The sequence below is a fragment of the Trichosurus vulpecula genome, chromosome 1 (genome assembly GCF_011100635.1).
Source record: "Trichosurus vulpecula isolate mTriVul1 chromosome 1, mTriVul1.pri, whole genome shotgun sequence".
Classification (NCBI taxonomy): domain Eukaryota; kingdom Metazoa; phylum Chordata; class Mammalia; order Diprotodontia; family Phalangeridae; genus Trichosurus; species Trichosurus vulpecula.
This window is the reverse complement of record NC_050573.1, coordinates 307,202,718-307,215,054: the sequence shown is the minus strand read 5'-3', so window position 1 is coordinate 307,215,054 and position 12,337 is coordinate 307,202,718. Positions and strand designations below refer to the sequence as shown.

The window sequence follows — 12,337 nt, the reverse complement described above, 5'->3', positions numbered from 1 at the left end:
AATGACTTGTCCAGGATCACACAATAGTAAGTCTGGGGAAGGATTTAGACTTAGGTTTCCAAGACCACCTAGCTGCTAAACAGCAAAGCACAATAGTAGAGTTTCTTTACCTGAGAGCTCTTTGCCATGAACTTTATTTTCAGATTGATAGATAAATAAGAAATAAGCATTTATTAAGTACCTACTATGTGCCAGGCATTGTGCTAAGCACTTTACAAGTATTATCTAATTCAATTTGCACAATAATTCTGGGAGGTCCATATTGCTATTATCCCCATTTTGTTCAGCCATTTTCAGTTATGTCCAGCTCTTCATGACCCCATTTTGCAGATTTCTTGGCAAAGATAATGGAATGATTTGCCATTTCCTTCTCCAGCTCATTTTACAAATGAAGACCTGAGGCAAACATTGTTAAGTGATTTGCCCAGAGTCACATAGCTAGTAAGTGTCTGAAGCCAGATTTGAACTCAGGAAAATGAGTCTCCTTGACTCCAGGCCTGGTGCTCTATCCACTGAACCACTTACCTGTTCCCATTTTACAATTGGAAAACTGAGGCAAAAAGCAGATAAGTGGGCTGTCATTGCCCACCCACCTTCCCCCCCCCCCAAAAAAAAGCAACTTTCTTTTAACTCGTGCTGGAGAAAATGCAAAGAAAACAAAATTGATGAGAACATAGGGCAAGGAGGGATTATTTATGGATGGAGTAATCACTGAAGACATCATGGAAGTGATGTTATATGTGGGCTTTAAAGACTGAAAATATTTTTGAAGGCAGAGATTAAGTTGGTGGGGGGAGGAGGCTTTGAAATGTAAGAGAATGATGTAATGGATATCACAAAGATGAGGGGAGAAATGCATGGAATGTTTTGAGGAAGAATTGAATAACCTAGTTTGGCCAGATCAGGAAATGTCTAGAGGTCAGTAGAGAGAAATTAAGTTAAATGATCCACTTGGTTTCACTTATTTGGATAGCTATGTTAAAGCTTTTTGGGAAGATTTTGGGAAGCTTTCATTTGGGAAGTTCTAAAACATTCTAGGGAGGCAGCTAGGTGTCATAGTAAATAGAGTGCCAGGCCTCGAGTCAGAAACAGTTCTTGTCCTGAGTTCAAATCTGTCCTCAGACACTTACTAGCTGTGTGATCCTGGGCAAGTCACTTAATCCTGTTTGCCTCACAAGCTGCAGAAGGAAATGGTAAGCCAGTGTCTCTGCCAAGAAAACCTCAAATGGGGGCACAGAGAATCAGGTACAACTGAAAAATGACTCAACAACAACAAAAACACTACAGAGCAAAAAGAACTCAGTACAATGTTATTCATAACCAAGAGTCTTTAGAGAACCTTACCATTTTTTGAGGTAGGACATCCTCCAAGATAGTGATGAATATATTTGTGAGCATATAAGTCCTTGTTTTATACCTCACTTGATTTTAATAGTTGGAAGTTGTCCAACAAGCTTATCTCTGTTGCTGTATCTTTCCAGGAATATTGTATGACTCTGATAAGTCTTTGTTTTAACAACCCAGCTAGCAGCTTCGATGGGGGCGTAAGATCCCTCCCCCCGCTGCCGGGACCCAGGGGGCTGCGGGGAAAGCACAGGTTCTTTTTATCTGCTTAAACAAGGAAAGCACGGTGAAGGGGTTGACCAGCTTACTTTAATCCAGCATTCAGTTACCATACAGACAACATTCATTTAGTTCAGGGGAAAACGCCAGCATTCAGTTAGCATTCAGTTAGTTCAGGGGAGCATACAGACAAGTATCAACAGACCAAATACAGATTCATTGACTTACTTCAGGGGAAAAAACCAGCACCCTGAGGTTCAAAACATTCATTTAGTTTGGGGGAAAACAAACCAGTATCCTGAACCTCAAAACCAAAATACAAGCAAATTACAAATATCAACAGACAGACCCAATACAATTCATAGTTACCAACATCTGGGCTCAGCCTGAGAGCAAGGGCTGGCCCAGAGTCACGCTCCCCTGCCACTACCCCCATACCAACCGGAAAAGGAAAGAGACCTCTTCAAGCTGTCCTCTCCCCTCTTATAGGGTTTTTGACATCATCAAGTGCCGCCTGAATGACCAGGGCCGATTGGTTCTTGAGTTGGCCCCTCCCCCTAGGGTAGACGTTAACACCTCCCCTCAGCCAGCCCCATGACTCATCACACAGGAAGTTGTCTGCTTCCTGGCATGCTCTCTGGGCTTCCTGCCCCGGAAGAGCAAGCCACAGTGTCCAGAGGCTCAATGAGGTAAGCTGAGTCATTCAAAGAAAACAAAGGCCATTCTGGTTACAGTCTTGGGGAGGCACATTATTGGTGGGAAGTCTTTAAGATGGTATCTTGCTATATTGAATCAAATACTTCTTATAGTCAACAAATAACTGGCTTGATGAGATTGTGTATTCTCTATCTTTCAGTCATTTGTGTGATGGTCAAAATGTGGTCTATTGTGGAATTCTACTTGTGAAAACCTATTTATTTCCTTATAATAGCCTCAGCAAGCTGTCTCTCAATGCTAATGTAGCTTACTTTCGCAAAGCTTCACATTAATAGTACATTTAGGTAGGTATTGAGATTCTCTCACTTGTCTTTTAGTGTATTATTATGAGTCATAATGATGATGATAACTATGATAGTGAAGCTTAAGGTTTACTCTAAGCCTTTGAAATCTTCCTATTCTTTAAAAAACTTGAGCATTTATCTTCTAATCCTTTCAAAATTTGGTTGGCTTCAGCTTGGACTTTCTGTGTTTATCTATGATCTTACCAAGAAGCTTTTTTCTTTAGAATTCTTTTTTTCAGTGGCATTTCTACTTCCTCAATAAATAAGTGAATTAATGCATGAATGAATGAATAAGTAGTGATATTAATATTATTAACAACAGGTATATGTCATTGGATTTGTTGAATGAAAACAAAATGGTTTGCCTTTACCTCTACATGGAATCCATGAAAAGGCTAAGATTCAAGAAGAGACTCAATTAGAAGTTTGGTACCTTCCTGAATTGACAAAAAATAGAATCCTACACCAGAAATCCAGACCTGTAGAATTCAGCTGATGTACTATATTGCAGTTGGACCATTATCATAGGCCAAATTGTTGCCCACAATCATCAAGACATAATATTGACTTATAAAAACATAAGAATATTTTCATTGATATTACTATACCAAATAGTCCTAACCTCCATGCTAGATGAAACAAAAATCTCTCAAAATATAGGGATTTAGCAAAAGAAAACAAAATCATATGGGAATAAGACAAGTCATGTGTCATCCTATCAGCTACTAGAGTTGTGCTGATGATGATTTGAGTGAGTCTACAGAGAATGAGCTGACATTCTGAATATAATTATGGAAAAAACAAAAAAAAATTTAAAAAACAACCAAAACCATGTAGCCTTTTAGGTCCTTGGGTGGGGCTTTTGACTGAACCCAAGTTTTATAGAACAAATACAAATTCTTTTATTAAGGGGATTTGTTTTGTGAAGTTTGGATTCAGTTAAAGGGCTGAAATTCAGGACCTAGAGGGCCACATGTGGCTGCAGGTTCCCCACCCATGTGAGGGACCCTAGTTCTGTCACTGCCATTTCCCAGAATTGGCCTCACTTCTTCTGAAATCTGTCATGCTCTTGGTTTTTATTGTATTCCACTAAAAGTGTTTCCTTATGCATTGATTGGCAAGCATCACTTTGGTACATCAGGCTAGGGGAAAGAAAAACATTTTGCTTTTTACTCTACAGATTTCATCAGAAAGTTTTAGGACCTTGGTGGCTATCATTTCTTTTCACAATTGCCAATTTCATTCTAAGCAGTCAAATTCAGAATGTGGCCAAATAAGACAGCATTTTCATCCACTATTTCTTTGAGGCTGCTGACCCCATGTGCTACTGAGAAAAGTGAATGAATGCTGATTACTATCTCTGGCTCTCACTTTCCTCCTCTATACAAAGAAATGATGGAATCTGATCATCTTTCAGATCAATTTCAGCTACAAAATTCAATGATTCTAAGTCTTTTTTTTTTTTTTACTATTCCTTGAAATAGCCATTGCTGTCCCATCTCTATACTTTTAATTTCTCCATTCTCCCTTTCTAGCATGTTCTTCCTATGGCCTTACAGCAAGTAAGTCAGCCTGTCCAAATCTTAAACTTTTTTCAAAACCAAATGCCATCTCCTCCATGATGTCGTACTTTATTTTTCTCAGGTGACAATTGTCTCTCATTACTGTCAACTATAGCAATTTATCCATATCTTCCTTATGCTCTTACCATATTCTTTGTATTATATTAATATATGGATGTATATATATACACACATATATACACATATACACACCCTCTCTATGTACACATACACACATACCCACACACATACACACATAAAAATCCTATTATAACAAGGTATAGTGGTAAACACCCATAATCCCTGATACTGGGGAGGCTGAGGCTGGTGGATCCCTTAGGTTTGGGAGTCCTAAGGTACAGTAGGGCTGAAGTTGATTCTGTGTCTACACTAAGTCCAGTGCCAACATGGCAAAACTTTAAGAGTGAAAGGCCAAGAGGTTGCCTAAGGAGGGGCAAAGCAGTAGAGGTCAGTAAAATGGAGTAGGTTAAAGCTTCCACACCCTGAGCATTAGGATTGGACCCCTGAAAAATCATTCTGCTTCCAGCCTGGACAAGATATGGAGAAATCTCAGTCTCTCTGTCTGTCTGTCTGTCTGTCTCTCTCTCTCTCTCTCTCTCTCTCTCCTCCCTCCCTTTCTCCTTCCCACCTTCTTTCACTCCATCCCCCTCTCTGCATTCTTAGTTGACCAGAATTAGAATTCAAGGATGACTATATCATCTTTAAAAGCTTTAAGCTCTTGCTCTTTTCACTTTTTTCCTTGGGCCATCCGACCACGGTGGGGGGGGGGGGGAGGGAAGATATTCTGTCATCTGAATAGGGCAAAGAAATACAGACAGGTCTAGAAGCATAATTTTGCTCTATAACAGTTTGAGGTTCCCTATAGAGGGAAGGAGTCAAATTTGTTTCAGAGGTTTAGGCAAGTCGTTTAGGATGTTTTTCAGTCCCCTTTCCCCTCCCTCCCTCCATTTATCCTTTTCTTCCTTCCTTCCTCCCTGGAGAATAATTCTTTCCAAATCACAGAGTATCAGGATAAGGTTTAGAAGTGCAATGGGCTGGCTAGGGAGAGGGACTGGGAACGAACCTGTTATTTCATCGGGTAGAAAGTTTCCAGTGAGGAAATTTCCTATTCCAATAAAGGTTGGCGCCTTGTCTGAAACTTATAGTCTAAGAGAATTGCTTAAGACACATGAGACGTTAAGTGACTTTCCTAGGGTCACACAGACAGTGTCATAGGCAGCACTTGGACCCAGGTCTTCAGAGACTAGGTGAGCGTGGCTCCGAAGGCCCCTGGTTTCCCTGGGCACCAGGTTTCCAGTATGCCCCAAGTTAGAAAATAGTTTAAGGAGTAGGAGGAAGTAGCTTTCTCTCTGACTCCTCCCACGGCCCAGCGGAGGCTGTTCCCAGGCCCTGGGGGTAGCTCTGACACAGCCGCTAGAGCTTTAAAACAGACCCACCCTGGGTTTAACAGCAGTACTTCTCCCACAGTTTGCAAGCAGAGGTGTAGAAGAAAGCCGCAACAGCAGCGCTTACCGCCGCCACTACAGCAAATACCGGTAGGCGGAGGTTGGCTGGGCTTCTCTGCGATCTGCTCTGCGCCTTCCTCCAAAAGCAAAGCACTGGGAGGGGCGGGTATCAGGGCTGGATTCCACTGCTTTGCCGTGGCCTGAAATGGCGAAAGGGCAAAGGAGTTTTGCACACACTTGGCGCTGAGGACGGGGCGGCCCGGATCGGGATTTGTGGGGCCAAGCGACCTGCGGCTTGGATCACGTAGCTTGTGTTTTGAAACTAGAGAGGAAGGCCGTGGGCCTCACCACGCCTGGGTCCCAGGAGCAGCAACAGCAGCTGTAAATACGACCCCTCTTGGGCCTTTACTAGAGCGCGAGCGGCAGCTTGTAGCTTCTGATTGAGAGGTTTTAGTAGCCCGAGCCTGGCATGGAAACCTGGCAGAGGCGAGTGGGTTCTGAGCGCCTGCTTAGGTTGCCCTATGTTGAGAATGAGCATGGTAATTTTCTCCACTTCCCACCTTCCCCCAGCATATTGGTGCACCTCTGGGCAGCCAGATATGCTGCTTATGATTTATGCATAGGGCAGTTGGGGAGCGGCCTGCCAATGGCCCTTGATACTCCCTGAACCTGGGGCTCCATTGAGCTCTCGGGATCCAATGATCTGACTTGCGAGGTTCCCGAAATTAAGGAAAAAGGAGCAGAGATATCCTGTAACCCTGTTTCCTTCTCATTGCCAGTTCCTGGGGGAGGAAGACGAAGACGACTTCAGAAGGAAGACACGGGGGCAGAACTGAGTCACTCCCAGCTACTGGGTTCCCGGTGATACTTGACCTAGAAATAGGATATTTACCTGTGCGGAGAGAGCAGGTGGACTGGCTGTGTATACCACAACTCTTCTGCCTTAGAGCATTTCTGCATTAGGAGAGAAGAGTCGGTTTCATTTAGGGGATTTTGCTACAGTTTTAAAGTTGTAAGTAACCACGGAGGACTTCAAGATGAGGATCCCAAAGAGGCTAAGTAGTCTGGACATGGTTACACAGCTAGTTAGTGGCAAAGCATGGACCCAGGGCTTTTTATGATAGCAGCTGCGTGGATTCCACAAAAGTGTTCAAACACTAAGTAGAAGCTATAAATTCTGAACGTGAATGGGGGAGGGGGAGGGAAGGGAAAAGAAAAACGAAACAGAATGCTTTGTGATTTTTGTGATCAGTCTTGGCCCCTGGGAGAAATGAGGAAATATACTCCCCTCCTTTCATTAGAAAGGTGAGAGTTCATGGATGCGGAATGTTGTGGGGTCAGACTTATGTGTTGGGTTTGCTTAACTGGTTATTGTTGTTATAAGGGAGAGGCTTAACAGATGGGGAGAGGGAAGGGGGTACATTTGGGAAAGACAGTGATGTAAAAACATACAGCATCAAAACTTTTAAAAGCAAAGTGAATTCTAGATAGACAGGACATTATCATTGTGCATCCTTTCAGTGGCAGAGGTTGGGCCCCTTCTGAAGTTGGTTAGGGAGCAGAGCCTTTGGCCAACCCTAAGCCTTTTTGGTACCTGGGCTATGACAGGGCTTCCTAGGTCAATAACATAGAGACACAACTAATCAACAGTAGCCAGGCTCTGTTTCAAAACTAGTTTGAAGTTCCTGGAGTTAAAAATTTGAGATCCGTGAAAAATCCCAGGACACTTTTAAATCTGTGAAAAGCAGTACGGTTTTATTAAAACCACTTCAGAAAAAAATGGCAAAAATCTAGTTTCTTCAAGACTTAGAGGTACTATGGACTGTGTCTATCATCACCATCATTACATTCGTTTTGTTGGGTACTTTAGACTTAGATTTCATTGGGGAAACTCATTTTTGTGAAGCTTGTTACTTCAAGATCAAGGACAGGAAGTGGTGAAATTTTAGTGCTCAAATCAAGATATGGAGTTACATGAAGAAACTGGCATAAATGTTTTACTACATTTTATTGTCCAGTCTAGTAATGAACCCCATTGTTATGTATGAGCCTGTTGAGGTTTCATGGTGTGTTATGGGGGTTGTCTCAAAGAATTCAGAGTCAGACCACTTCTAATCCAAGTATAGGCATTTGTTGAAGTGGGCTAGGTTCCAAGAGGAGCCAGCAACCCAGGAAGATAACCCAGGCAAATTTATAGTGTAATGATGCTGATTACACGACAGAAATCATGACTATTAAGAGGCAGGAAGGTTTTCTTAAGGGATTAGGTAATGGGGAGGGGTCCCTTCTATGGGATTGCCTAGCTATTGTGCTCCTGTCTGGTCAAGATGGATAGTTAGGTGTTGTGGCCCTGTCTTGGGCTAAAATGAATGATGTGATTGTGGTTGAGTGCAAGGACATGCCTGTTCAAAAATGTGAATTGGATCTGGGGGCAGTGGCTAGCTAGGGGCAGTGACTGTATTGAGTCTGGATGCCTGTGGTGTGGTTAAATCAGGACATGCCTGCTGTTCACTGGGGCCCATAAGAAAGTTAGAATATGGGGCTGGGGGCAGCTTTATTAGGACTCCATCAAACCCTGAGAAGACTAAAGGTTGTTCCAGCATGGTTTTGGGTGGTATCAGGTTGATAAATGGGTTATGCATGATATTGTAAAGTTGTTGTTGTTGTGTTCATCCTTCATTTTCAAAGAGGACCATGACATCAGGCAAATGATGACATGACTTGCAGTTGACTTTGATTTGAGTGAGGGAAGTCTGTGCAAGGTCACCAGCCTCACTTTCTCCTCCAGAGCCATCTGGGTCCAGGGACCTGATATTCATCCGGAGGACTAGAGATGGTCAAGGAAGCAATGGGAGGCCCTGGCCCTTTCCAGCTAAGGCATTTTCACGTTCTTACTTTGAGTGAGGTAATGCCTGTTCAGTGAATAGGCCTCTTTAAGAAGTGAGTCAAGGGGTGGCCCTTTTAATTAGAAAAAAGAGAAAAAAAAATCAAATTGGGAGGGGAAGACCCTCAGGGTTGCTAGTCAAAAGATGACCAGTTACCCATAACATTCACTCTGAGCCTGAAGGGCCCAAATTATAGCCATTAAGTGTAGCTTGGGCAGGGACCTATTGTGGTCCAATCTGTGAGCTTTTGAGTGAAAAGGGTCAGAAAAAGGAAAGAAAGAAAGGGGAGGAAGGAAGTAAAGTAGGAAGGAAGGAAGGAAGGTAGGAAGGAATCAATCTGGATTTTACTTGTCTTTGGTCTTTGGAATGAAAGAGTAGTGTTCCTGTCATATGCATGAATCATCATCAGCCAATTTATACTATTAGTAGTCACTAGTTAATAATTCTTGAAAACAGACAAATATAGTTCATATAGATTGATGTTTTACTACCAGATAAATAGCAGTGTTTTCTTAAGACAGGGCCGCATTCAAATAAAATAATTATTTGAGGGCCACACCCAGAATAAAAAATCCAGTACACTACAATGTCATGTATAACCCATTTATCAACCTGAAAGCACCCAAAATTTTGCTGGAACAACCTTTAGTCTTGTCAGGGTTTGATGGAGGCCTAATAAAGCTGCCCCCAGCCCCATATTCTAACTTTCTTATGGGCCCCATTGAACAGTACAGTACACGTCACCAATAAGACAGGGGAAGGTATGAAGCACGAAAGCAAACACAAAACAACAAAGCAACACCACAATAGTATAAAGGTAGGTTCATATTGACTAGTCTGTATTGTACAGACACAGACGAAACACATTCCACAGATGGGTTGAAAATTCTGTGCGGTATGTTCTGTCCGTAATACTGCTCAAAAACACCAAAGAAAATTAACATCAATGAGATTATTTATTAGTGGTGGAATTTAAAAATCTGATATGCATTCCATGCAAATTATTATTTTATGTTTTTGCTTGTGAAAATTAAAAGCCAAAGGTGGGCCTGGCCATATTTTGGACAGCCCTGTCTTAAGATATGGTAATACTGTATGATAACTTGAAGTAGTACATTGGTGAACTCTTATCTAGTTCATTTTTATTTCAAAGCAAACTTTGAGTAGTTTGACAAACTTTAGGATTAATGTAAACTGAGGCAAAAGCTCTCTTGAGGGAATTCAGATCCCTCTTTCCTCCAAAGGGGAAAACACTGGGAGATGACAAAGGCTAGTTCCCAAGATTTAAATCTCCCTTTTCCCAAAGGGAAGAAAACCAGAGGAAGACTATGCCTGTGAAATATGCCTATGCATATGGAGACTGCCAACAAAATAATGGATGGGGAGAGTTTATATGTTTTTTGAACAAGGGAAGAAAAGGAATTTGAGGGGAAAGGTGGGCCCAGAAAAGAATGAGTCAATGATACCCATCCCCAAAGTGAGGGGAAATGAGGCTGTGGCCCTTAGATGCACAAATCAGATGAGCAGCCTAAAAACAAGATCATTTGGAGAGCCCCATAACCAAAGTTAGGGGTGTCTCTGTAGATAAGGGGGTCTCCTGTGGGTCCCTAAACCACCAAGTGGCTCAGGGTCTGCTTCACAGCTGGTATGTGCTCAATCAGCATTAGAGTTGCTGATTTTCTGTAGGTCTTGCTAGATTTACTCTCAGTCCCCACAAAGGATTGTTGGTATGTCAAGGCAGCCAGTCCTCATACAGTTCTTCTGATTACGGGGATGAGGGTATGTGTGTGTGTGTGTGTGTTTGTGTGGTGAGGGTATGTTTGTGAAGCAAATCAAAGTGTCCATTTTCACATTAATTTCTAGCCCATCCTTACCATAAGAGTACAGTCATAATGAATATGAATGAAAGAAACCTTCTTTTACTGCTTGCCTGGTATAACTTACACTCTGCTCCTTAAATACCAAGGTGTAGGAATGTTTTTGTATTTCCTGAGATTGTTGTAACTAGTGTTAGGTTTGGAATGAAACAAAGGAGACCATTATTATGAAAACTTGTAAGGTGAAGCCACTTTTAATCCTGCTAAGGCCAAATATTCCTTCAAAGTGTTATATACATTATATTATTACCAGCAACTTAATCCACTTAGTAAAACTGTGCCAATCACACTCTTAATTAAGAGTCCTGAAATACTTTTTTGTGTTCATGACTACATAGGAATAAATGGTGTTATACTGCTTTATTTTAGGGGCAAGGAGAAAACAGAAAGAACCAGAATTGATCTAACTAATATATTTAAATTCCTACTCTGACAATTATTTTCCCTGTAAAAGTACATTCTTGTTCATTAGTTTATAATCTTCTTGACAATGAGGTTTTAGAGATGTGTGTTATATATTTTTAAGCTATTTAATTTTTTTTTAAGATTAATGTTGTAACTACATCAGAAAGCTGAAGGGTTATTTGGGTATTTTACCTGCCAATGTGAATTGATTAAATATTTGAAGTCTTTGATGGGCTAACATCCAGGCTTTGTAAATGAATCAATCCGGTAGAGGACAAGACCTTACCTGTACATTCAATTAAAAAAAAAAAACTCTGAGCATTAGTATTAAAATCTTAAGGGATTAGTGATCCCACTATCTTCGATTTTGCAGTAATTAGCTGTTTGAAATGAGGAGTTTTATTTTGTATTGTTCTCCTTATTTTTAGAACTTCTTTAGCTTATACATGACTCTTAAAAATCTAAATGGTATTATTTTGCAATAGTGATCAGTTACTTTGTTATCTTATTTTTAAGTTGAATAATTTTCTGATTTGCATTTCAGGACCAGTGAATAGTGTTTTAGTAAATAATGCCCCAAACGCTCCAGCATCTTCCTCAGCGAAAGACTGTATTATATAATTAGGTATAAATCATTGCTACATTTGGCTAGGCAATTGGTATTTCTTTTGAAATTTGATCTAGGAGGGCCTTTAGTGATTATTTGCAACTGGAGGAGTTGAGTCTAAGTTCACCTTGTTTATAATTGCTTAGAATTGTAGCATGCAAGAGTTGGAAGGTACATTAGACATTCATTGTGGAGGCAAACGAAGACCAAAGAAGTTGTGGCTTGCCAAGGTTAAAGAAATAGCAAGTTATTGGCAGAAATGGAGCTGGAGGGGCAGCTAGGTGAATAGAGCTCCAGTCCTAGAGTATAGAGGACCTGAGTTCAACTGTGGCCTCAGACACTCGATACTTACTAGCAGTGTGACTTTGGGTGAGTCACTTAATGCTGATTGCCTCTCCTCTCCCCTCCAAAAAAAAAAAAAAAAAGAAATGGGGCTGGATCCCAGTTCCACATTTTTGGACTTCAGTGTTTCTCCCCCCATCCCACCCATCTCACCTTATTCCCCTTAAACTTACTTTATTTTTGAGTAACTTTGAAAATCACTAATACATCACTAGTTTGTGGATACAGCTCTAGGATAGTCTCTTTATATGGAGGTATTTTTGACACTTTTAGTTACTATACCCTTTTGTATAGGTTCTGAGAGTCCCTTGCGTTGAAAGCTGCTTTACAGAAATAAGCATGTCAGGATCCTGTGTGTTCTGAGAGTCCAGAGAGAACAAAGAATGTTTTAACTCAAGATGTTGTCTAGGGAGCAGCTGGTGCCAGCCTGCCTTATCTTCTGTTTTCTGGTGTGTAATTATTTTATTATCATTACGTTATATGGTACCCTCCCCAGTTGCCATACAAAGTAAGCTGCTTGAGGAAGTGGATTGCTTATCATTTGATCTTTGTGTTCCTAGTGCTTAGCATAGTGTCTGGTGATTAATAAATGGTTGTAAATAGAGAAATAGGTAATTTGTTAAGCACTT

At 41.1% G+C, this 12,337-nt stretch overlaps 1 protein-coding gene across 3 annotated transcripts in view; it reads left to right on the top strand.

Moving 5' to 3' along the window:
• The first annotated feature begins 2,234 nt into the window (after nucleotides 1-2,234).
• LOC118847565 (serpin B6-like) overlaps nucleotides 2,235-12,337 on the top strand; it is a 35,839-nt gene continuing 25,736 nt past the window's right edge. The window contains exons 1-2 of one of the 3 annotated variants that reach the window (XM_036756115.1): nucleotides 5,528-5,682; nucleotides 6,372-6,604. Coding sequence is in view for 1 of the 3 variants with exons in the window: in XM_036756100.1 (XP_036611995.1) it covers nucleotides 2,248-2,252 (5 nt within the window). In the remaining 2 variants the exon portion in view is untranslated. Of the gene's footprint in view, nucleotides 2,253-5,517; nucleotides 5,683-6,371; nucleotides 6,605-12,337 lie in introns of those variants that run through there. The other 2 variants (XM_036756100.1, XM_036756107.1) reach the window with 2 other exon arrangements.